Genomic DNA, 24,533 nt, shown 5'->3' on the forward strand with positions numbered 1-24,533 from the left:
CTCCTTCAGAGGAGTCATAGGTCTCCTTCTTGCTCAGGTTTTAGGACGGCCTGCTCTCGGCAGACTTACAAAAAAAAGACTAATCTAATTGACAATCATTAAAGTTGAAACACACTAAAGAAGAAAACTAAAAAGGATGAATGCTTTTTATAGACCCTACACTACACTCTGTTAGGGCAGCTGTAGTATGTAGTGAAAATCTAATCAAAAAGTCTGAGAACTGGAGTGCAGCCTCTCTTCTGGGCGGTACAAGACTATGATTAATTACTCGGTATCTCTAAATTGTGAATAATTTGTTGTTTTAATTATGTGCTTTTCATCTTTTTTGCAATTAAATTATGCAGCTGAAAATGATGTTGTTCTTATCTGGCTCTTTAATTTTTACTGGTTTCACTTCATTACAGCTTTGTTTACATGCTCCATGTACTCTAATGAGGTGAACTAAAAATAGTAATATATGCGGTTCATCTCCTCATACATACATGAAAAAATTACATTTGGATTCACATGATTAGAAATAAGCTTTTAGGTATTATGAAGGTATGCTTAATTAATATTTTTCCATGATTAGGGACTGGATCATTGACCTATTTGGACACATGTCTGATCCAAAGTATTGCTGTCTGATTAGCTAAACTGGTCCATTATATCTGTGTCTGATTATGGGACAAGCACTGGTAACTGCAGCACAGTGAGTAATCAGCCAATATGTGATTAAGTGCACTTATCTAAAGTAGAGCCAAACCATTTATAAAACACTTTGCAATCAGGACAGATACAACTCTGATGTCCTTCTTTTTCAGTGCCTTCTCCCAGTGCCTTAAGGCTGGACACTTCGGCCTCCTATGGAGCTGCACAGGAGGTGGTCGCCATAAAGGATTATTGCCCAAGCAGTTTTACCACGCTGAAGTTTTCCAAAGGCGATCACCTGTATGTGCTGGACACGTCAGGTGGAGAGTGGTGGTACGCCCACAACAACACAGAAATGGGATACATCCCAGCCGCCTACGTCCAGCCGGTCAACTTCAGGAACTCTTCGCTTAGTGACAGCGGGATGATCGACAGTCTTGGAGAGGGCTATGAGGACGGGTCAAAGGAGTTTGGGGGTCTTGGGGAGTGGACGGGGATAAGCCTGAAACCCTCCACGGTTTACAACAACAGCCCGTTTTCTGTGAACCCGTTTATCTGCCCGTTAGATCAAAACTGCAAAGATGTCGTTGTGAGGAACTCTGCAGATCTTATTGTCTTTGACGCTTTGGCATCTCCGTCATCCTGCTCTAACTTTAACACTGGTACAATCATGAGCAACGGGTTCAGCAGCTGCCATATGAACAACACCAACCCCACCAGTCCCATTCAAGAGATTGGACCTAACCTCCACAGGGATAATCCGTTTTTCAGGAGTAAACGCTCCCACAGTCTGTCAGAACTGTCTGTTCTGCAGGCGCAGGCAAATCCGACCTTACCTTCTTCTGGGTTCTTTACGGGCCTAAAGGCTCCAGCGCCAGAGCAGTTTCAGAGCAGAGAGGACTTCAGGACAGCTTGGTTGAACCACAGAAAGCTCGCCAGGTCTTGCCATGACCTTGACTCCCTGGGTCAGAGTCCCGGATGGGGCCAGACACAGCCGGTGGAGACCAACATCGTGTGCAGGTTGGACAGTAATGGAGGGGTTGTTCAGCTTCCGGACACACAAATCAGCATACACATCCCTGAGGGCCACGTCAGCCACGGAGACCACCAGCAGATCTCCATGAAAGCCTTGCTGGACCCTCCTCTGGAGCTCAACAGTGACCACTGCTCCACTGTCAGCCCCGTGGTGGAGATCAAGCTCAGCAACATGGAGACCAAGTCCTTCATCACACTGGAGATAAAGGTATCGGTGACTGTGAAGAAAGAGAGTTGTCACTCTGCTGAAGTGCTTTGTGTTCGAAGTGACTGTAAAGAAGGGCCTTACACACCAATCCCTAATGCTTACATTTACAAGGATACAGTTCAGGTGCAGCTGGATAGTCTTGAGCCTTGCATGTATGTGGCTGTTGTGATCCAGTCGCAGTACATCAGCCGCAATATGACTGTTTGGGACCACGTGCAGAGGAAAGTAACTCTGGGCGTGTATGGACCCAAGCATATTCACCCTTCATTCAAAACAGTTGTGGCCATGTTTGGGCATGACTGTGCACCCAAAACCTTGTTAGTAAACGAGGTTGGCCGGCAGGCTACCTCGACCCCACCAGTGGCCCTCCAACTGTGGGGGAAGCACCAGTTTGTGTTGGGATATCCTCAGGACCTCCAGGTCGGATTGTACTCCAACATGTCCAACTACCAGGTGAAGGCTAATGAGGGCGCCGGGGTGGTTCGTGGATTTCAGGTAAAACTGGGGAAGGTCAGCAGGCTCCTGTACATGATCACGTCGCACAACCCCAGCAGCATCTCAGACTTCACTCTCAGGGTCCAGGTGAAGGACGCCCTCGACTGCATCCTCACTCAGTTCTGCGTCCAAACCCCGCAGCCGCCGCCAAAGACTGGAGCAAGGATTACCGGCCAGAGGAGGTTTCTGAAAAAGAAAGAGGTGGATAAGATTGTTCTCTCGCCACTGGCTGTCACCTCCAAATACCCAAAGTTTCAGGATCGGTGTATTACAAACCTGAAATTTGGCAAGTTGATCAAAACGGTGATCAGGCAGCACAAGAGTACGTATCTATTGGAGTACAAGAAGGGGGATGTTATTGCTTTACTCAGTGAGGAGAAAATTAAACTACGAGGGCAGTTGCGGACCAAGGAGTGGTACATTGGATACTATCAAGGGAAGATGGGGCTTGTCCACGCCAAGAACGTCTTGGTTCTGGGTAAGGTCAAGCCCATTTATTGGTGTGGGCCGGACCTGACGACCACAATGCTGCTGGAGCAGATCCTGAAGCCTTGCAAGTTTCTCACGTACATCTACGCGACCGTGAGGACGGTTTTGATGGAGAACGTGGGTAACTGGAGGGCGTTTGCAGACGCCTTGGGGTACGGGAATCTGCCACTGAATTATTTTTGTCGGACCGAGCTGGACAACGAGCCGGAGAAGGTGGCGTCGGTCCTGGAGAAGCTCAAAGAGGAGTGTACCAACATGGAGAACAAGGAGAGGAAGTCCTTCCAGCGGGAACTCATGATGGTAAGAGAAAGATGTTTACTTTTCGTTAGTGCAGCGTTACATATGATATCAGATGTTAGTGACTGTAGATTTAAAGAAAGAAAAGATAAGAAAAAAAGATTACAGAGCAGAAGTAGGAGTTAAATTCTGAGAAAAACTCAGAGTTTCCCAGGTGAACCCTCTGATCCCCAAGAATCAATAAGTACAACATTTTATAACCTGGAGGCAGAAATAGACATCAGCCCATCAAAGGGATTTTGCCAAGATTTTAGCGTGCCAGTTGATTTTCCAACCCATTTCCACAGAAGTAGCAGACTATGTCATTCCCACTGGTCACCCAACTTTTTCATTGTGAACTAGTTGAAGTCTAAAGTTGCAAAAGCAAAAGCAAGTTCACCTGGTTTTCTCTGTAGTGGATGCTGTGTTGGAGTTTCAAGGCCTCAGTCCAGTCCCATCGGATTCTTGAATGAGGACAGCTGGTTTAAGTTGCCTCTGAGTACAAACACTTAAAGTTGTATGTTTCCCATTTTAAAAATTCACTGATGTTCCCTCTTTTGATTCAGTTGCGTAACTGTGTTCCTTTTTGTGGAAACCTCAAAAGCGGGCTCAGAAGTTGTGGGGCTAAAAATCTGTCGGTGGTCTAATGTTTATTTAGTCATTTAACTCGAAAATGCCAAAAAATGCCGGCAAGTTTCCAAAACACAAAGTTTCACATTCTTGTGTTTTAGAAGAAACGGGAGCATTTCACAGCAAGTTCACAAGCGCTGGATTGTTCATTCCTCTATAATTGATGCCATTCTGCCATAATTCTTCGGCTGTTGCAGGCTTTTGAAAAATACGTTCATGCTCAGCATTTACTGCCCAGATAAATAGAACGTAAAAGAAAAATGTCCTGTATTAACATAACAATAAGCAGCAGATTTTATTCATAAATAATTCACAAGACAAAGTAAGAGCGGACTGTCGGTGTCTCTGAGCTGACTGCTGCATCATTAGTTTTGCTTTGTGTTGGCGAAAAAGTCACCAGCAATCGGAGTGTTTGATTGATTATTACTACATTTCAGCGACATGATTTCTTTGCTGTGCAGTCGTAGTGCGAGTGTGCGCTGAAAGGATCGGAGTCCCTCACGCTCAGTCACATGAACGGCAAACAGCTCGTCTTACTGCCCGAGGAGGCTCGCAGTGGAAAACAGCCGTCACATGAAAAATGAAGCAGGAGTTTGGAGGAGAAAAATCCTGCAAAGGCAAAGCACAGAAACAGAACTCAACATCTGCGGTTGGGCTGAAAACAGCTCTGTCAAGCACACGGGCCTCGATTGTGTTTTTCCTCCTCCGACAGCGCCGGCGCCCTGCGGGAAGCAAAATAGTCCCGAGACATTTCCCCCTCGCCAGACGGCATTATTCAGAAAGTACTTTAGCAAAAGCAACTGCTGTTTATCCGGGCCGAGTCGATGGAGCGTGTTTGCAGTGTTGCTGCAGCTCGGTGCGGCTGCAGGTCGGAGCAGCCGGGGGTAAAGTGCCTCGCTAAATGGGACTTTGACAGTAGCTATTAAGGAAAAGGAGAGCGTTACTCATTTGGCGTTCATGCACTTTACCTCACGGTGCTACCCAGAACAAGTCACCTGAAACTACCTCTCCCTGTTTGGCTGCGTGTCATATCAAATCTAAAGAGAAGGAGGCATGCTTTTATGTTTTTTAAAAGGCCTTTTTTCCGGCGGCTCCTTGCTGTGTGCACAAAGATTGCTTCAGCTTTCTTATCTCCAAACCAGGCTTCATCCTTGACTCCGCCGCCCTCCGTTTTTTTTTTTTCCCTTTATATTTACTGGAAAATGAAACAAGGACACACTCAGGTGTCCTTCAATGAGGTCCGGCAATTTTCTTCTGAAACCGAAAAACACTTTCATCACCAAGGACGGCGTGGAGCTCCGTCCCGCTGACCTCGATGGAAAGACCCGTCCACATAAAGTGCTGCAGCACGCTGTTTGCTTTGCTATTAATCTCTGAGGTGATGCTTTTGGCAGCTGCAGAAAAACAGATTTTGACCTTTTTCTCTTTTTCCGATGAATTATAAAGCAGTGATTTCATCCATTCAGCGTTTTGTGCTGGTTTGGAGGCTGTTCAAACCAAACCACACTTAAAGCTTCCTGAGAATTGATCAGGCTGATAAAAGCAGCTCGTGACTCAGACTCTTGTCGGGGTTTGTGGCTCAGATCGGCATCATTTTTCTACTAATACTACTATCCTGTACGACTATTTGGCTCATTTTTCACTGCAATCTAAAGAAGGAAACAGAACTACCATGAAGAAGGAGAGAAAACACCTAAACAACATCAAAACAACAACAACAAAATAAAAGTTTCACCATGCTGCATGCATCGTCCAACAACCTTCTCCTCTGTTTACCATTTTTGAGCCACGCAGCATTCGTTTTATTGATCAAATGTGTTTTATTTTCCTCCCAGTTTCTCTAATTTGTTTTCGTACACAGCCTGCAGTTCAGCCGAATTTTTGTCAGTCAACTTTTGGTCACAGCTGAGTCACTCGTGGCTTCTCAGTTGCGCTTCGGACGGCAGAATTTTTTGTTTTTAACAGAATCTGGTTCGAGCTGATGGTTTATTTTTGGAATATTTTTTAAATGCAACATGAGGAGTAAAGTGATTTTGAAGAAATATCAAAATCTTAAGCTCAGATTTGAGCTTGGATGATTAGTTCAAGCGTCGTTGGAAAGCCGATAATTTTGTTGTTATGGTTTCCTGCTCTGGTAAATGGCGCCATTTTGGTAGTGTTTTTGGTGAATAAAGGGTTTTGAGGTTTAAAGGGTTAAATAAATATGACTCCTACACAGTAAGATGAATCCACGAGTAGCTACTTTAGTATTTAGCAGAACAATTAATGAGGCTTTTAACTTTTAGTCACTATTTGTGCTGCACCCCAGCATTTTATCATCTTCCATCTTTCACAATAAAAGCACTAAACTCTGGCGATTCATTTACATCTTTGAAGCTTTTGTCGCAGAGTGGAATCGTATTTTATTTTTTGACATAACCCATTGTTTGCTTCATTTCTTTATAACAAACCTACTGGGTTTTTGGGATGTAAAATATTCTAGTTTGGACTTTTGCTCTGGCAGTTTGAGGCCAGCGTTCCCTGCAAAGTAGACCCTTTGAAACAGATATTTTTTCTCCTCTGGCTTTTATGAGAAACATCTGAAACGTCTCCTGCTGAGAAACGTTCCCCCTGCAACGTTTTCCTCCCCAGACGGCGGCGAACTGCCACCATCCAGCTGCAGCAACGAGGCGAATTACCGAATCTTCTCCTCAAAGGACAAAAAAAAAATAAAAAAATCACCCGTCTTATGTAATTAGAAAATAAAACATTCCAACACTGGGAACCTCTGGCTTCAAAATCCTCGATTAGCAAACAAGGCGCTCTTTGTTTTCTCTTAATAATGCGGCTCAGACTGAAATCCACATTAATCTGTGTGTCTGAATCAGACATGAAGGAGAAACAGTGGGATTAAATGACCCAACGTGTTCATCCAGCGTGTGCAGGAGTCAAGTTCAGGCGCTTTATTATTCACCAGAGATCACTTTATGATAATCAGTTTGTTGGAAAGACGCATGAGGACGATCGGAGGGTCGAAGGTTGGTGATCGATGAGGAGCGTAAACTCAAAGGTGACCCGCCGAGACAGACCGGATGAGATATCACAGCTTCATTTTCCCCCCCGAGGTTTCTGTAATGAGAGAGGAGGAAGTGGGTGAGAGACGATACAGGTGGGGAAGAAAGAACCGGGACACACCTGTGTTCAGGGACAAGGCGGGGGTTTTGGAAATGTGAGGTTCTTGCAAACGATTAGATGAAAAGACTGATGTCACTCGTGTGTGTGTGTGTGTTTAGCTCAGAGCTTAAGCAGTGAGACGGCTAGCTTAGCTTAGCTTAGCATAAAGAGCTAGCCTGTTACAGCATGCAGCTACAAACACAAATTGTCGTTTCTAATTTTCAGTTGGTGTGTGGACTAAACGAACGAGACGTAACGCAAAGCCGAGCAACGCAGCTACAAAATGTATGAATGTTTAATTTCAGTTGCTAATTGTTGAGCTGTTTTTAATTAATGGCAACAACACAAAACAAAATTAGAATTTAAACACTTTGTTTGTATTTAACCACTAATTTGGACACTTAAGTATATTTTTGGTTTATTTTTTTATTTTTCTACTGATAACAATGCAGATTTCCCAAGTATCGTATAAATAAAGTATTGTAGACATTGACATTTTACAGAACTAAATAAGAATAAACAAACATAAACGAGGCCTGATTGATGAATGATGTACCGACGGTGGACAAAACAGTTCGATGGTTTAATTTATATTAATTTAAATCACATTGAAAGCAAGCCGGCACAGGATTCAAGTTCTAAAAACTAAACTAAACCTAACCAAAGGCCAAGGTTTACTTTAGCCTGATCTAATGTGTTGATTACTGAGGGCAGGCTAGCTGTTTCCCTCTCTGCTTATGCTAAGCTAAGCTAACCTGCCTCTGACTCTGCACTCAGCTGATGCTCTTTTTTTCTTTTTGTGGCACCAACTTGTTGTGGAAATCTTTTTTTTTTTGCAGCTGAAGTGGAATTTATTCCCTCATTGTATGTATATTTCTTTGTAAGCCCACAGAGCTGCTGAGTTTCCTCTCCTGCTTCTGTTTTCACTCTTTACAGGAGGCCTGAGCTGTAACAACAAGCGTCCCTTTTGATTTGAACCACTCAGACATCTGTGCGGTTTATCACTTGATCCATAATTTAAAGCCGATGCGCTGAAACAACTTCTCCACAGCGTTGTGTTGAAGTCGGTGTTTCATTGATGCGGCGAACAAAAAACTGTCCAGAGCGGCACTTTTGTTTCTTGCACACGTCTGCAGCTGAAAAAGCTCGACTGCTTCGTGATGTGTCCAGCGTGCGATGACAAATAAACCCTTCACGACGCCGGCCCCAGTGTTTCTTTGCACTCGATGGCACCGAGGCGAGGGGCGAGCAGTTTAAAGGCGTGCTGGCACAGCGGGATTTTTTCGATACAGCTTGATAGCAGTAAAAGGCTTATTTCTGTTTGCACCTCGACGATGTGCTCAAGCTGCAGCGAGAGCCTTAACCAGGCTTTTCTCGTGTTCCCGCTTTGGTTTTACTTGATCTGCTTACGTAATCGGCCCAAATATATCCATATCTTTTTGTGTCGGCCGGTTTTTACGTGAACAATGGCAGCGCAAACAAAGCCCCGCTAATCTTTCCGTCTTTAGTCTCCTGCATGACCACACATGTGTCGAGCTAATCGGTTTAACGCAGGACATGGCTTTACCCCGCCGTACACAAGGAGGCTTGAATTGTACACAAGTGACAGCAGAGAGGCAACAAGCTGCTGAATAAATATGACTAACAGCACCTGGCCTCCGCAGAATCAGCTCATTTTCTCGTGTACAATAACTTTTGTGTATTTAATGAAGCCATTTAAAGTTTTTACAGAGTTACAGACCCCTGAAGTACGAAGACGTGGGTTGAAATTGTTTTTTCTCACATTTCTGAGCCTCATAACTTCATAATTTCAGGAAATGTAATATAAAACATTCAGGGCTGAGAAACACATCCGAGTTAAGAACTGCAACCAAATTAGTTTACATCCATCCAGGTGTCGCAGTCAGGCAAAAATCTGGGTTTGTTCCTTTATTAGCCAACTTTGAGCATCAGTATTATGGGATGCATGAAAGTGTGAACAGTCAAACTGCAGCAGTTTAATGAGAAACAGTCGTTGGTAGCCTGGATGTGTTTCTGTTTCAGTTTGTCCAAAATAACGTAAAAGATGTTCAAAATGAGCCAAAGATTGGGCACATTGGCTCAAACTTATCCAAATTGCCTCAAAACCTTTCCAAAATGGCGAAAACGTACCCAAAATGACTTAAAAATTCTCCAAAATAACTCAAACGTATCCAGAAGTCCTCAAAGTGTTTCCAGATTAACTCAAAAATGATTTAAGAGTGACTTTAAATTAGTTAAAAATGAACCAAAAAGACCAAAAGAATGTCAGAAATCTGTCAAAAGTGTCTAAATATATTTTTTTCTGTTTCAGTTTGTCCAAAATAACTCAAACATTTTTCGCAATAAGCCAAAGATTGTGAAAAATAGCACAAACTGCAACTCCAAGTTGCCTTAAAACCTTTTCAAAATGGCAAAAACACTTGAACAAATGGCTCAAAAATTCTCCAAAATGACTTAAAAACTGTCCAAAATGATTCAAGACCGACCTTAAGGGAGTTAAAAATGAACCAAAATGACCAAAAGAATGTTAAAAGTCCAGTCAGAATTGTCCAAAATGACTCAAAAATCATCCGATCAGTTTTATAACCAACTTTGAGCATCAGTATTATGGGATGTATCACAGTCAGAAACAGTCATTGGTAGCCTGGATGTGGTTCTGTTTCAGTTTGTCCCAAAAATTAGAAACACTTTGACTCCTTTTGAATAAGTTTGAGGTATTTTAGAGCATTTTTGAGTCATTTTGGCCACATTTTGTAAAAGTTTAAGGATACGTTTGAGCTGTTGTGCACAATCTTTGCCTCATTGTGAACAAATTTTTCCGTTATTTTGGACAAACTAAACCAGAAACACATCCAGCTTACCAATGACTGTTTCTCATTCAGAATTTTTAACTCATTTAAAGTCGGTCTTAAATCATTTTGGACAGTTTTTGAGTTAATCTGGAAACACTTTGAGGCCTTTTGGATAAGTTTGAGTTACTTTGGAGAATTTTTAAGTCATTTTAGGTAAATTTTTGCCATTTTAGAAAGGTTTTAAGGCCATTTGGATAAGTTTGAGCCAATGTGCCCAATCTTTGGCTCATTTTGAACAATCTTTACGTTATTTTGGACAAACTGAAACAGAAACCCATCCAGACTACCAACGACTGTTTCTCATTAAACTGCTGCAGCTTTACTGTTCACACTGTGATACATCCCATAATACTGATGCTCAAAGTTAATAAATAAATCATGCAGGACAGAAACAGGATTTTGGTTTCAGACTGTGACACCCTAACTGGATGTAAAACTGATTTTATAACAGAACTCAAATGTTCTTTTCATGTTTCTGCTGAACTTATGAAGTTATGAGGCTCAGAAATGATGGAAATAGTCAAAATGTGGGGCTGAAACTCCAAAAATATTCACAGTATGAAGGTAAAACATCACACGGCTTCGTAAAATATGGATTCTCTGTTGAATGATGCTGTTTGGAGAGTCTTAGTCTGAAGTTATGGAGGCACTTGGGCTGTGTTTGCTCTCCGGGCAGCCTGCAGCGTTTAAAATGAAAGTGTCGGTTCGGGGGTTTACGACCGCCGGCCGACAGGTGTTCCCACGTGAAATGTGAGCAGGCATTGATCGGGACGGAGCTGGAGGCCCCGGCGGGCATCCGACACCGCCCCGGCAGATCTTTTAACGCCGCGGGTCGAGTTACAAAGGCGGAGGACCAAATGAGAAAGCCGTCCCTTGTGCTCGTCGGCGTTTAATAATAGATCCCTGCACAGCGGCGGAGAGAATCACTCCTGCAGGGGACGTAATCAATCCTCCCGTCTGAAGACCAAGGCCTGCTGTCATAAAGCAGCTCTCCTCACAGATGTGCATCCGCCTCCATCCCCCGTGACAGCCAGTAAAAATCAGCACATTAATTAAGCGGTGAATATTTAACAGCCGGGCCTGATTAGCCGAACCCGCCTGCTGCAGGTTTATTGGGCCGCAAATTAGAAACGTGAGATCCCGTACAAGCCGTTGTCAGTTTTACCTGCACAGAAACTCTGAGGCTTCCTCAAAGTAAATCCTGCCGTCGGTTCCTGCTGAGAAACCACAAAGAAGGCGATTGATCGGAGCTGCGCGGTTTCATTAGCAGCTTCTACACCGCAGATAATCAAACGGCGTCAGTCAGGAACTAAACACAAGCAGGAACATGAGTATTTGTCTAAAGAACCTTGAAGATTTGGCAAATTAGATTGATTTGTTTTCTTGTGCTTGAAGCAAGAAGACAAGCTGCTCGGAGGAAACACTCGGAGGTTTAAGACGTCGGGCTCCAGAGAGGATTTTCTCTACATTTTAAGGGGTTTATTTATCAACTTTCTCAGGCGAAGTGTTGGATTTTTCTCACGAATTTTCACTGCAAGGTCGGCCGCCTGCTGTCTTGGTTAACTCGGCGGTTTGCTGCTGCTCCTCTATGGAAACGGCACAACCACCATCCAAAACTGTCTTCTGTGCCGTGTGACGCAGTTATGATGCCATAAATTACTAAAAAAGAGAAAACTAGAGTTGAATTTCTTTTGTTGTTTATCTCCAAAATATTGAGAAAACCTTTTACCAAGTTGCTGCACGTGTTACCGAAACCTGTTTTACATTGTGCAACCTCTAAATCTTTTTTCTCTCTAATCTGCACATCAACTGTCAGAAGATGCTTCACCATGCTGGATGCATCCTCCAACAACTTGCTCCTCTGTTGACCGTTTTTGAGCCATGCTGCTGTTATTTTATCAATCATGTATCTGCTATTTTTCTCTTTATCTCTGGCATTGTTTCCACTCTGCTCTGTGGAAACACCGCCTGCAGTTCAACCGAAAACAGTCCCAAGTTTTGTCCTGGCTTCTCGGTTGTGTCGAGGAGTGTAGATTTTTTTAAAATTTATTATGGGATTTGGTGCAAACGGTTTATTTTTGTAGAATAAATTGATGTTGAAGCTTTTTTTTTTGTTATTTTTCACCACAGACTTGTGCGTCACACACGATAAGTTTAACTGCCAACGTAAAGTTGTGAATTTTTTCTGTTTTTATAGTTTCTTGTTCTCATAAATAGTGTGATTTTTGCCATTTTTCTCTCAGAAGGCTTAGATTTTCCAAATTTCTTGTCCTATATATTTATATAAGGCAAATATTTATTATGTTACAATGTCGGATGCTCATATAGTTTCACATAATCTGGTAAATTTACATAAAGGTAATCCATGTGAGTCAAAAAACTGTTGCTCACGACCGCTGGGCGCAGGCTTCCGGAAGTGAGCCAATCAGAAGACAGCGGGCTTTCAGGGAGGGTTTCCATAAAGAGACGGCGACTAAAACTGCTTGTTTCAGACAAATCATGAACTTGGAGGATGCGTATGAGATAAATAAGGATTTTTTAAAATTAAGAAGTTACTGTGGTGGAGTCCAAGAACAAAAATAAAGAGATAAACGTTAACAGAATCAAGCCAAAAGTCCGAATGTCGACCAGCAACAACCGAGACTTGAATCTTGGGGGCTGTCGTTGATTGTAAGCAGTTTGAGGACACATCAGTTTATCCAAAGAAATAAAAACGGTATCAGCATCCTGATACGAAAAGATCCAGCTTGAACTGAAATAGTTCTCTTGTGGTTGTTTTGTGTGTTTTGCGAGTTGTTTTATGGTTTTCTTGGGTTGCTTTGGGTCATTTTGTGCCTTTGTGGCCTAATTTCTTTGCAAACAAATTGAAATTAATGCCGTGATGTCTTTGCAGGTTTAGTAAAGAGCTACAGATTGGAGTTTAAAAAAATCAAGCTGGGATTTTGAAGCCAGTTCATGAAATTTTGATGCTTTAATCTGTTTCTCCAGCAAGTTAAAGCTCCTCTGCGGCCGTTTCTGACTTTCTGCTGTTTCTCTGGTTCGTTTTTTTTGCTTCCCCTCCTCGTCCCTCGGCCTCATATTTACCTCCTCTCTACCTGTCAGTATAATCCTTCACCCTGCTCCACCTCTCCCGCTCTCGCCGAAGCTTTTTAGAAGCGGAGCTCATTTAGCTGACAGCCGCCCGGTCAGCTGTCAGCTCCGTCTGTCCGTCTGCTTCGGGGCTTCCTGCGAGTCGCCGCTATCTCAAACTGTTTCGCATCTCTCGTGGAGCTTTCCCTATTTTTAGATCGAGTTGTTAGTTCGAGAAGCAGCAACCAAAAACCAGGCTGAGGACGGGAGACGGATGACGAAATGTGCTGCGTCCGGCTTCTTTTACGGAGAACGTCGTTCTGCAGGTTGCGAGACGCTGCTGCTGCCCTCCAGCTATCACTAATGGGTCTATTCTTGCCGCATTAGCGTCCACATTATACATAAATGACATTTTCTTCCGGATGTCGACACGGGTTTGGGCGCGGGGGGGATAATTTTATGCGACCTTGGCTTCACTCCAGCTCAGGCTCGTCTGACTGATGCTTGTTAATCAGAAATGGCTTTTTTCTGAAACGCAGATAAGAGCGGGAACACTTGTTCAGACGTATTTAAGTGAAGAATATTGACTCGTATTCATTCAGACGTCGGCGGTATAATGAGTACGTTCAAGTGCACGCTGGCCTGTTGAATCAGCTTTATGTGAATATTTGGAATTAAGTCGAGCTGATGAGGCTGCAGGTAGTTTTTAGGTCATCTAGAAATATGGATTTGCTAATAATCGAGCGCCAACTTCCCCCAAACAGCTTCATTATCCACTTTAATGGCTTCGTAACAGTTTGTTTGACCTGCTTGATTGTATTTATCGCGCCTTGAATCCCAAAACCTGCTGGTAGATTTGAAAATCTTTGAAAGAAAAATAGCCAAAATTTCAGAAAAACTGAAAAAACTGCTGGATTTTCAACGTTCTGACAGTCCTCGAACTTGCCGTGTGCGACTTTAAGTTAAATTAGCCAAATCTAAGCTTAAAATCGTGACATTTCTTTAGAAAATCCTTTATTTTCTCTCTGAACATCTCATTTAAAAGTTCACCAAAACCAAACAATGTGCACAAACTAGATTCTGCAAAAAACTAAAATATTCTGCGCTCCTCGTCGCAACGACTGACTCAGCTGTGACCGACGGTCGTGTGACAAAAGTTCAGTTTTCGGTTGAACTGCAGGCTGTGTTCGAACACGTATAGAAACTAATGAAAAATCTGTCATAAAATATTCATGATGTACAGAGGGTTCGGGTTAGCGTTTTCTTGCAGCATCGGTAACAAATGTTGATCCTAATTTTTCAGTTTTTGTTAAATAACCAACTGAATTCAACGGTCCGTTTTGATTTTTTTGTGATTTACAGCCTTCTAACTGCGTCACACTGAGTCCTCTCTCCTTATTCGTGGTTGTTCTGCTTCAGTAGACGTGCAGGACTTTATGTCGCAGTTCAAAATGAGCCCACAGTGAGTAAAAATGAGAACAAAACAGAAACTACAGTTCAGAGGTTTAACAGCAAAGTGAAACTGATGTTTGAATGTGAGCTCAAAACGTGACAATGAGACGAAAGTGATTTTATTTCCCACTATTCATATGCAAATAGCTTTTATCGACAGCAGAGGGAAACTTCAGTTCTCTCGTCTCATGCTTTTGATTATAACACACACTCTGATGCAGAACTCTCCTGTGAGATGGATCCTCGTCTCCGTGCGACTACTCGATAAACAAATAGAGCTAAATATTAAATTACGCTGCTCTGAATTGATCAGGACTCCACCGAGGGCCTGAGATGTAAATGACTCCAGCTGGAGCTGAAACAACAGCTGACGGTGTCCTTGAGCAAGACGCCGGCCTTCGACCTCCATCTGCTGCCGTCTGAAGAGCAGAAACACAAAGCGAGCGCTCAGATTTGACGTTTTCCAGCCGCCCGTCTGCCTGCCGCTGCCCCCGCCGACCTTCACATCGGAGCACAAACTCCTCCGTGTCATGCTTCCTTCTCCAATCCTTTTCCGGCTTAAGCGACTGGCGTTTGAACACACCATCTCCAGACGTCTTTGTTCGGCCCGACCCGACCCGACCGGCTCTATATTTAGACTGACACCTGTGCGAGGCCTGAATCAGCAGTGAAAGGCCAGCTGGTGCCGAGAAAATCATTTATCATCTCGCTTTGGTGTGAAAAAGTGCCGACCCGAACGCTGTAGGTTATTCAGGTTAATTAACTCGGTTGCAGACCTGCACTCGTTAATAGAAAAAGACAGACGAGAGATAAAAGAGCGTAAAAACACATCGTAGTAATTAATTTAAGTTTGACGGCCTCGGGAGTGAAAGGTTATAAGAGAGAACTCAGAAATGTCTTGTGTGCAGCGTGACGCAGCCAGAATGAAATAAATCATTTAAAAAGTTGTATTTCTTTGATTATTTATTTGACGAAAATAGAAAAAAGCCTGGAATCAACACATGCAACGTTTTTTTCATGTTCCCTCCGACGTTATCGATGCTGAAAAGTCAACTGGTGGCTCTACCTGCTGCAGATGTTTTATAAATGTTAAACTTCTCGAACACAACCTGCAGTTCATCCGATAAGTCGCTGAATTTTTGTCACGTGACGGTCGGTCGCAGCTGAATCACTGATATCTTCTAAGTTGCGGGAAAGTGTGCAGAATTTTTTGTTTTTGACAGAATCTGCTGCAAACGCTTCAATTTTTGGCGAACATTCACAGGAGACGTGCGAGAATCGGGCGATTTTGATGAAATATCTTGATTTTAAGCTGACGATGCATTCGAGGACCATTGGAAAGTTGAAAACCTGGCAATTTTTTTTCTTTTTTCTTTACAGTTTATAGATTTTTCTTCTTTTTTTTTTTTTTTTTAAAGAGAGCTGCATCACCTCAAACTGTTATTTTTTGGCACAGTTTTTAAAATGACCCTTGTAGAACTAAATGATTTCACCGCCTCCAGCAGATTCAAGAACTTTAGTTGTTCAAGGACCATTGAAAAATAGAAAATCCAGTAATTCTGTTTCTGTTTTTACAGTTTCTGGCTCTGATAAATGGTGAACTTTTGGCAGTATTCTGAAGTATAACAAGTCTTTTGAAAGTCAGAGGCAGGTTTTGGGGTTCTGGGACTTAAAGGAGCAAAAATATTTTATAAATTTAGCTCCAAAAACGTCTGTTCTTCCATTTATGTAAAGAAAAATCTGCTTTCTGAAGTTGAATCTGACAAGAGTTGTTGTAGTTTTAAAATATGCACTAAATAACAGTGAAACGGACAAACATATATGAACTAAACCAACCAGATATCTCATAGTTTAACCTATAATAATTAAAATCTGATGGTTGATAATGACGTTTTTAGATGTTAGACTGATAAAAGAAAATCAAGCTGTGAGAACAAAGCCTGCAGTTATTTATTCACTACGTGACATTTGTTCACATTAATGTGTGTTTATGGTAGTAATTCTCAGTGATGTAATTAATCACCTTCAAGTGAAGCTTCTGGCAGGATTTCCTCCACTTGAACCGTATTAAATATTTATTTCTCAAAGGAAACTTTGAGCAGTTCAGCCTCCTCTCTGGTTGCACCGTAATTAATTAGAAACGCATCGATTAAACGCTATTTATACGCAGTCTTTTATATGAACTGTGTTCACTCACACGTCAGCTGAAATTATAGAAAACCGTCTTTAAAGCGAAGCATCTGTTTGGGTTTCTGATGAATCAGTCGATCTGGTTTTCTCTGCAAACAGCTTTCCAGGAACGTCGGTGTGAAAGGTCGACTTGGTTACGCGTCGCAGGTTCGGTTTCATCTGAAGCGAAGCTCCTGCAACTCGACGCCGCTGAAAAACTGATCTCGGACGAATTACTGAATTTAAAACCGGCACGTTTTAATTTCCTGCAGCTCGTCTCCTGTGGCTGCTCAAAGGCCCAAAGAGCCTCCGAGGAGCTTTGTGTTTCTTTACTTTTTACATATTTAGTGTCATTTAATGCCGTTTATTCCCTCCTGAAGGGACGTTTTATGAATGATAAGACAACTTAGGAGCAAAATATAGAATCTACAGATGTTCAAGTATTTAATTTACTTGCATGATGCAGTAAAAATGAAATATTTCTTTAAATGATTTTAATTATTGCAGGTTTGAAGCAGTTTCTGAGCTTCTTTTTTTTGGCATTTTTACGGCAATATAAAATCCTGCAGCTCAGTGGAAACAGAAAAACCATGAAGGAGAGAGAAAATGTAGTTTGTGCAAAAAAACCCACATAAATCAAACTAAACAAGTTGAGTTTCTTTGATTATTTGTATCATGAAAATGAATTTGCGCTCTGCTCTGCTCATCAGCTGTAGGATGTTTCACCGTGATGGATGCATCTTCAGCAGCTTGCTGCTCTGTTCACTGTTTCTGAGCCGTGCTGCAGTTATTTTATCGATCCAGTAGGTTTTTGTCTTATTTTGTATTTAATTTTTCTTGTTTTGTCTAATTGCTGTCATTTTGTGTCTCACTTATGTCGTTTTGTGGCTTTTTTTTTTGCACAGTTTCGTCTCCAATAGTGGAAGAAAAGTGGCTGTACAGACTATAGATACAGCTGTAGGAAGGTGTTGGATGTATCTTTAACAACCTGCTGCCCTGTTCACTATTTCTGAGCCATGCTGCATTTATTTTTATGGAGCTTTAGATACTTAGGATATGTTTTTGTTGTGACTTACATTTTTAATTTGTTGTATTATTGTCTGCTCGCAACACAGCTGGCAGTTCATCCGAAAACTCACTGAATTTTTGCTACGTGACCGTTTAACACAACCGAGTCACTAAAGGCTTCACGGTTGCGCCAAGGAGCCGAGAATTTTTAGTTTTTTACAGAATCTAGTTCGTACTGACAGTTTATTTTTGATGATTTTGTAAATATGAGACTCGATTTTTATAAAATATCACAATTTATTTGATCTGTGGAAACACTGCCAAATACTTCCTGAATTTTTGTCATGTGACTTTTGGTCACAGCTGAATCACTAATAGTGTCTTGGATGTGCCAAAGAGTGGAGAATTTTTTGTTTTTTACAGAATCTGGTTAGTGAGAAGGATTAATTTTTGGCGAATTTTTAAAGAGAATGAACGTGAGTTTGATGAAACGTCACGATTTTAAGCTTAGATTTGGTTGTGAAGTGATTAATCCAAGTTGAAAATGTCCAAATGGTGTAAATTTTCCTTTCAAAGCCGCAGTTGTGTTTTAAAAATAATGAATAAATGCAAATCACAAAGTCGGCTGAGCAACCGCTGGATCCGCTGATCGTCTCAGCTCTGATTTATCGTGTTTTTAAGGTGACCAGCGATAAATTATCATGAAATCTGAATCCAGTCGTGTTTGTTTGTTTAGTTTTTCGAAGCGATCAGTGCGACTGTGAATCAGATAATTTACCAGCAGACCGTCACCCGTCATGGATGTGGACGTGAGTGACGGACGGGCGGAGAAATGAGAATGAAACGAGGCCTTTTTCATGCAGATTACAATGTTTTGGTGTCTGCAGTGTGTGTGTGTGTGTGTGTGTGTGTGTGTGTGTGTGTGTGTGTGTGTGTGTGTGTGTGTGTGTTTGCGTGGAGCTTTGAAGCTGCAGCTGACTGACAGAGAGGCTGAATCAGTAAAAACCACTCGAGCTCCATCAAATTAAGTCGAGGCTGCACAGTTGAAGGTTTCCTCGTCAGGAAACGTTTATTTATTTATTTATTTTTTATTTATTTATTTTTTTGGGGCCCAGCTCTCCAGAACGAAACCGAAAGCCGTTTCCGCCAAAATGATTTACATAAAAAAAGCCCAGAACTTGAAATTCGTTTTGCGAAATGAGATGGAGACGTGATAACGGACGCTCGAAATAGCAACACGACGTCTCTTAATACGGCAGAATCCACTTTAACCCCCCGAAGCTCTGCACCGCTGCTGCTGCTCCTCCGTCACGTTTCAATCTTAAATTCAGTCAGAAACAAACTCCACATTTAAAGAAGGATTTTAAAAACAAAAATCCTGATCAGCAGCCTGAGTGAGACCAAAAAAGACTTAAATATACACAAATGTGGCCAAAAACGTCCACTTAGAAAAGAAAAAAACACAATTTTGTCTGACATGAAGCTGATATAAGTCATTATAATATTAAAATATGCAGTAAATGCCCCCATTTGATGCTCTTTTTGTAGCTTTAGTGACATTTATGAACCCCTCCAACTCCAAGTTCCTCAGGATGATGGATTAAAATGAGACTCTCATCTTTTCTTGTTGCTTTTTGTTGTTTTTTTTCCTTCAGAATAGACGATTCTGAACATGATTCATCTCGTCTGACTCACAAACACGAGAGTTTTACACACACACACACACACATATATATATATATATGTCACATTACGGAGAAGTCGTCCGTGAATTAATAAACACACGATGAGATGTACACGATAAGAAAATGTTGTGCGCTTCGACAGCAGCTGATTAAATCTTTAATAATCCTTCCAGCTGATTTCAGTCGAGGCCAGATGTGCCGCCGCCCTCAACCCTCGGCCACACAAACGCTCCACTCCTCCTCTAAAGTCTTAATTAAATCAAATCCAAACTGGTTCTGTTGTGCAGAACTACTGGAGACTTTGCTGCACGATTCGTGCTTTTTATACAAAGATCCTCTAAAGTCGCCTCGACGAGATGGAGATAAATAAAAGGACTGTGACGGTTTGTCAAGGGGATTATTTCTGTTAATGAAAATGAAAAGAGCTTCTAGTCTTTCAGGATATTTAATTAATTAGAGATGAATTATAAAAGGAAAGAAACAAGGGAAGGAATAAAAGAAACAACGACAGAAGGATGGATGGAAATAAGAAGGAAGGAAAGAAACAAGAGAAGGATAGAAAGAGGAAGGAAGAAAGTAATGAAAGGAGGGAAGAAGGGAGGAAGGAAACGAGGAAGAAAATGAGGAAGGAGGATAGAAATAAGGGACGAAGGAAGGAAGGAAAGAAAAAATGGGAAGAATAAAAGAAGGAAGGACAGAAGGATGGAAGCAAAGACAGAACGGAAGATAGGAAGGAAGGAAGGAAGGAATGAATGAATGAAACAAGGAGAGATGGAAAGAATGAGGAAGGAATGACAGAAGGAAGAAGGAGGAATGGAAAGAAAGAACAGAAGGAAATAAGAAGGTAGGAAGGAAAGAATGAAACAAGGAGAGAAGGATAGAAAGAGGAAGGAAGGAATTGATGAAAGGAGGGAAGAAGGGGGAAAGGAAACAAGGAGGAAAATTAGGAAGGAAGGAAGGAAGGAATGAAACGAGGGAAAGAATAAAAAAGAAAGACAGAACGGAAGGAAATAAGATAGGAAGGAAGGAATGTAACAAGGAGAGATGGAAAGAATGAGGAAGGAGGGACAGAAGGAAGGAAGAAGGAAGGATCGAAAGAAAGAAGGAAAGAAAGAAAGGACAGAAGGAAATAAGAAGGTAGGAAGGAAGGAATCAAACAAGGAGAGATTGATAGAAAGAGGAAGGAAGGAAGGAAGAAAAACAAGAAAGAAGAAAGAAATGGCAAAAGAAATGAGAGAACGGAAATAACAAGGAAGGAAGGAAATAAGAAGGTAGGAAGGAAACAAAAGGATGAAGGAACAAAGAAAGGCAAGAAACAAGGGAAGAAGAAAGAAAGGAAGTAAGAAGTTAAGTTGGAAGGAAGGAAGCAAGAAAAGAAGGAGCAATGAAGGAAAGAAGAAAGGAAGTAAGAAGGGAGGAAGGAAGGAAACAAAAAAGGAGGAACGAAGGAAAGAAGAAAGGCAAGAAACAAGGGCGGAAGAAGGAAGGAAACAAGAAAGGGAGAAAAAAGGAAGGAAAAAAGAAAGGGAAGGAGGAAGAACAGAACAAGGAAGCTATGAGCTGACAGTGTTTTGATGAAAGTGGAGACTGATCCTGAGCTGATGGTTTTAGGATTCTGAGGCGTCGCCAGGCGGTTGTCCTGCTACCAGCGTGAGATACTTCATGTTTATTTTTCACAGAGGTAATTAAAAAATGCAAATATGTTTTGCTGGAAAAAAAACAAGCAGTATTAAAAAAATTAGCTTTGAAATAATGAAAAATGTAAGCGTCCATTCATCCGTCTGTCCCGCTGCCTTCAGGGAATTTAATTTATTTTTAAAAAAGCATCAGACTTGTGGATGAACTGATTTGATTTCAGCAGCTAAATGTCATTTTTGGTTGTAACTTAAACAACGATGATATTTTATATCTTAAAGGTCGAAGCTTACGATGAGATAATTGTAGTTTATGCAGCCCTTTCAAAATAAAAGCTTCTCCCCGTCTCTCATGTCCACATAAACAAGCTCTAAAATTCATCTATGTCTGTGCAGAGCTCGTGTCTGACGTTTTGCTTTTAGAGGTTATAAATATCTTTGGGTGAGAGTCCTAAAAACTTGTGTTTACAGCCCTGATGGAGTTTGTTTAGGTTACAGTCAGGAAAAAAAAAAAAAAAGAGCAGATATGCATCCACTTGCTTTCTTTTTGGGGCTTTCGGCAGAGAACTTGAAAGGCTCGACCAACAGGACCGAGCCTCGCTTTGATGCTCGACATCTTATCTCTGGATTCACACACAAGCTGCATTTCTCGCTCAATAAAAAGGAAAAACATCTCAGTGGCTGTTGCGCCGCTTTTCAAGAAAAGAGAAAATCTGTCTCGCCCGGGGCGTGTTTTCCAGTCAGCTGCTTTTATTAAATCTCGGTACTTTTTAACCCCCGTTTAACCGAGTTAGCTGAGTGAGGATGCAGCAGCCCGAAGGCCGGCACGACTTACTCATGGATTATATTCATACAGCGACACGTGTTTCCTCCCTGCTTTTGTTTTCGCTATTCAGCGTGCAAATCCCCCAAAATATACATCTTCGACAGTTTTTTCTGACTTCTCAGAATTTTTAGGGATATATTCAAACGTTTAGTCCTTGAAAAATCACAAATGATTTAGTAGGAACACCGAGCTAATAAATCACAACATCACAGAAACACACTGTGCAGCGCTCTTAAACAGCCTCCAAATGACCAAAACACTGTAGAAACTAAACTGATTTACCCTGTAAATAATAATAAAAAAGAAAATCTGACAGAATCAAAACTGTAAAATGTTTTTTTTTTTAAACAGTAAAATAATTTTAATTTTTTAAAATATATTTTCAGCACAATTGTAATTTTAGGGTAAAAATGCAGATTTTTTTGTAATAGCATTTAAAAAATTGACAGTTTTGGCATTTTTGGTTTTTTTCTCTATATAATCAACAAGTAGATTATTTTTCCCTATAATTTTACTAGATATTAGATGTACATTAACAAAACAGGGAAAGACAGCATTATATCATTTAGAAATTAATATGCTGGGGTTTTTTTGTTTTTTTTTTAATTATAGAGGGCATTTTTTCAGATTTAAATACAGTAAAAATCGTCTAATTTTACTGTCAAATCATGAAACAACAAACAAACAAACAACTAATTACCATTTGTAGAAATACACATTGTTTTGACATGTTTATTGTGGTTAACATGTAAATTAATACTTTTTTTTGGGTGATTTTACTTATTATCTGTAATTTAACAAAACAGGCAAATTTTATAAAATGACAGTAAATGGTTTTAACGTTGTTTTTTTACATTGTACATCATTTCTGTTCTGAAGCGACGGGAAGTTGTTTTTAAGAAAATGAAGTTGGAATTGGCAGAGTTTTGATTACATTTGGGTCATTCAGGGTCTTGACAGTTCCCCCTAGACAAGACATGTTTGGAACCACATTGGTTTTGGATAGTTTTCAGCTGGTTATCTGTGGGTCAAGTCTTCTTCTAAAAGGTCCTGAGGTATTCTCAGGCCAGAAACCATCTATAGTCTCTCTGAAGTGTCTCCTCCCAGTTGGATGTGTGTAGAAACCCTCCAGTGGAAGGCACCCAAGATGTGTCCATGAATTGTTGTTTTAACCTATTTTGTGTGCTTGGTCCTCAACCATAGCTGGGTAAAATGGTTATTATTTGGTTCTAGTTTCTTTCAGTCTGTGAAATGACGTCGAAATGAGTCGAGTTGTAATCATCTTTTCCATTAAACTTATTTTCCAGAGATTCCAGCTACGTTGTTTTTACTTGTCCGGTGACTGAAAGCAGGAGGCCTTCTACCACCTTGTCTTAAATAAAGCCCATTCCCCCGTTGATCTTCTTCCTGTCTTTAACCCAACAGGCGTTGCTGAAAATGGACTGCCAGGGTCTGGTTGCCAGGTTGGTCCTGGATTTCGTCTTGTTGACCACGGCGGTGGAGGTGGCGTCCCGGTGGAGGGAGCTGGCCGAGAAACTGGCCCGAGTGTCCCGGCAGCAGATGGAGGCTTATGAAGCTCCGCACCGCGACAAGAACGGTCTGCTGGACAATGAGGTAAGACGCCATTGTTCATCGTCTTCTAAGGAACTACAGTTCCCATGAAGTCAGTGAGTTAGCTGTGTGCTGCAGTCGTGTGCACAATTTGGCAAACTAGCACCAGCGGAAGTATCCACATTTGCTTTTGGCGCCTCCTGTTTGGTGACAGATGTACCAACAACTGTCAATGGGTTAAATTGATATCAAAGAAAACCTTAAGTTGTGATGATCCTCAAGAAGGTTCTGGAGTTGTTGGGAACATCTTTTTCATAACATTTCTACAACATTTATTCCAATAAATATAAGAAGTAAGGTGAGGTAGGAGATATCTACAGGTTGTGTAAGTCGCATGGGTATCTAAAAATATTCCTGCCATGTCTGCCTGGTATGATTTGGCTGATAAGGAAGAGGATATTTAACGCAAATTGCAGCAATTAAACACGAAGGATTCAAGACACCATAATTGCGACCAAAAGATCTATATCTTGGCTGCAGTCGTTACTTGAGCGAGCCAAAGAAACGGGCCAAACTACAGTGACTACCTTCTCTTTGATGCACCTTCAGTGTCTTTGCTTCGCCCTACATGCCCCTCCTTTAGGAAGTCAGGAAAACAGGGTAGAACGTCGTCAGGAAACGACAGGAAACTCTTGTTGCCTTCTGTTCCTGAAATAACATCTTCTCTGTCTTCCCCGACCCCAACCCCGAACCTTTTAGTCTATGTGGAAACCGGCCTATGACTTCCTGCTGACGTGGGCCGCCCACGTCGGCGACAGCTACCGGGACGTGATCCAGGAGCTCCACCTTGGTTTGGACAAGATGAGGAACCCCATCACCAAAAGATGGAAGCACCTGACCGGCACGCTAATCCTCGTCAACTGCCTCGATACCCTCCGCAGTTCCGCCTTTTGTCCCACCGGATATGGAGACTTTGCCGTCTGAACTTTAATTTCCGCCTCGAGAACATTTTTAAAGGTTTCATTCTTCAGGTGGACGCTAATGGGGTTTGGTACTTTTTGGTTCGAATGGATGGTACTGAGGACACCATGACCGGGTTGGATGTACAGTTTTAAGTCAGCCGGACGAATCTTGAGGCTTCTCTTCAGGTCGGATTTTTCTCATTTGGAGTCTTGGATCGGCATCGTGGCAGCAATTATTGGTTCTCATTAAGCACCACAGGTAGAAACGCCACGATTACTAGCACTGGACGAGTCAATGTGAAACTAGAGCATCTGCTTCTTTGTGTTTTTTAACTCTTCATGTTATTCTTTTTCTCTCTCCAACTTGCTTCCTCTACCTCTGCTTTCT

General features: G+C 41.6%; 1 protein-coding gene across 1 annotated transcript in view; it reads left to right on the forward strand.

The window, feature by feature from the left end:
- Window positions 1–24,167, forward strand: part of LOC103360214 (SH3 domain-binding protein 4-A-like) — a 25,163-nt gene extending 996 nt beyond the window's left edge. The window contains exons 2-4 of the mRNA XM_008285898.1: window positions 804–3,157; window positions 23,058–23,246; window positions 23,943–24,167. Coding sequence (XP_008284120.1) covers window positions 804–3,157; window positions 23,058–23,246; window positions 23,943–24,167 — 2,768 coding nt within the window. The remainder of the gene's footprint in view (window positions 1–803; window positions 3,158–23,057; window positions 23,247–23,942) is intronic.
- Window positions 24,168–24,533: the final 366 nt, after the last annotated feature.

The sequence above is a fragment of the Stegastes partitus genome, unplaced genomic scaffold, assembly GCF_000690725.1.
Source record: "Stegastes partitus isolate 25-593 unplaced genomic scaffold, Stegastes_partitus-1.0.2 Scaffold421, whole genome shotgun sequence".
Lineage (NCBI taxonomy): Eukaryota > Metazoa > Chordata > Actinopteri > Pomacentridae > Stegastes > Stegastes partitus.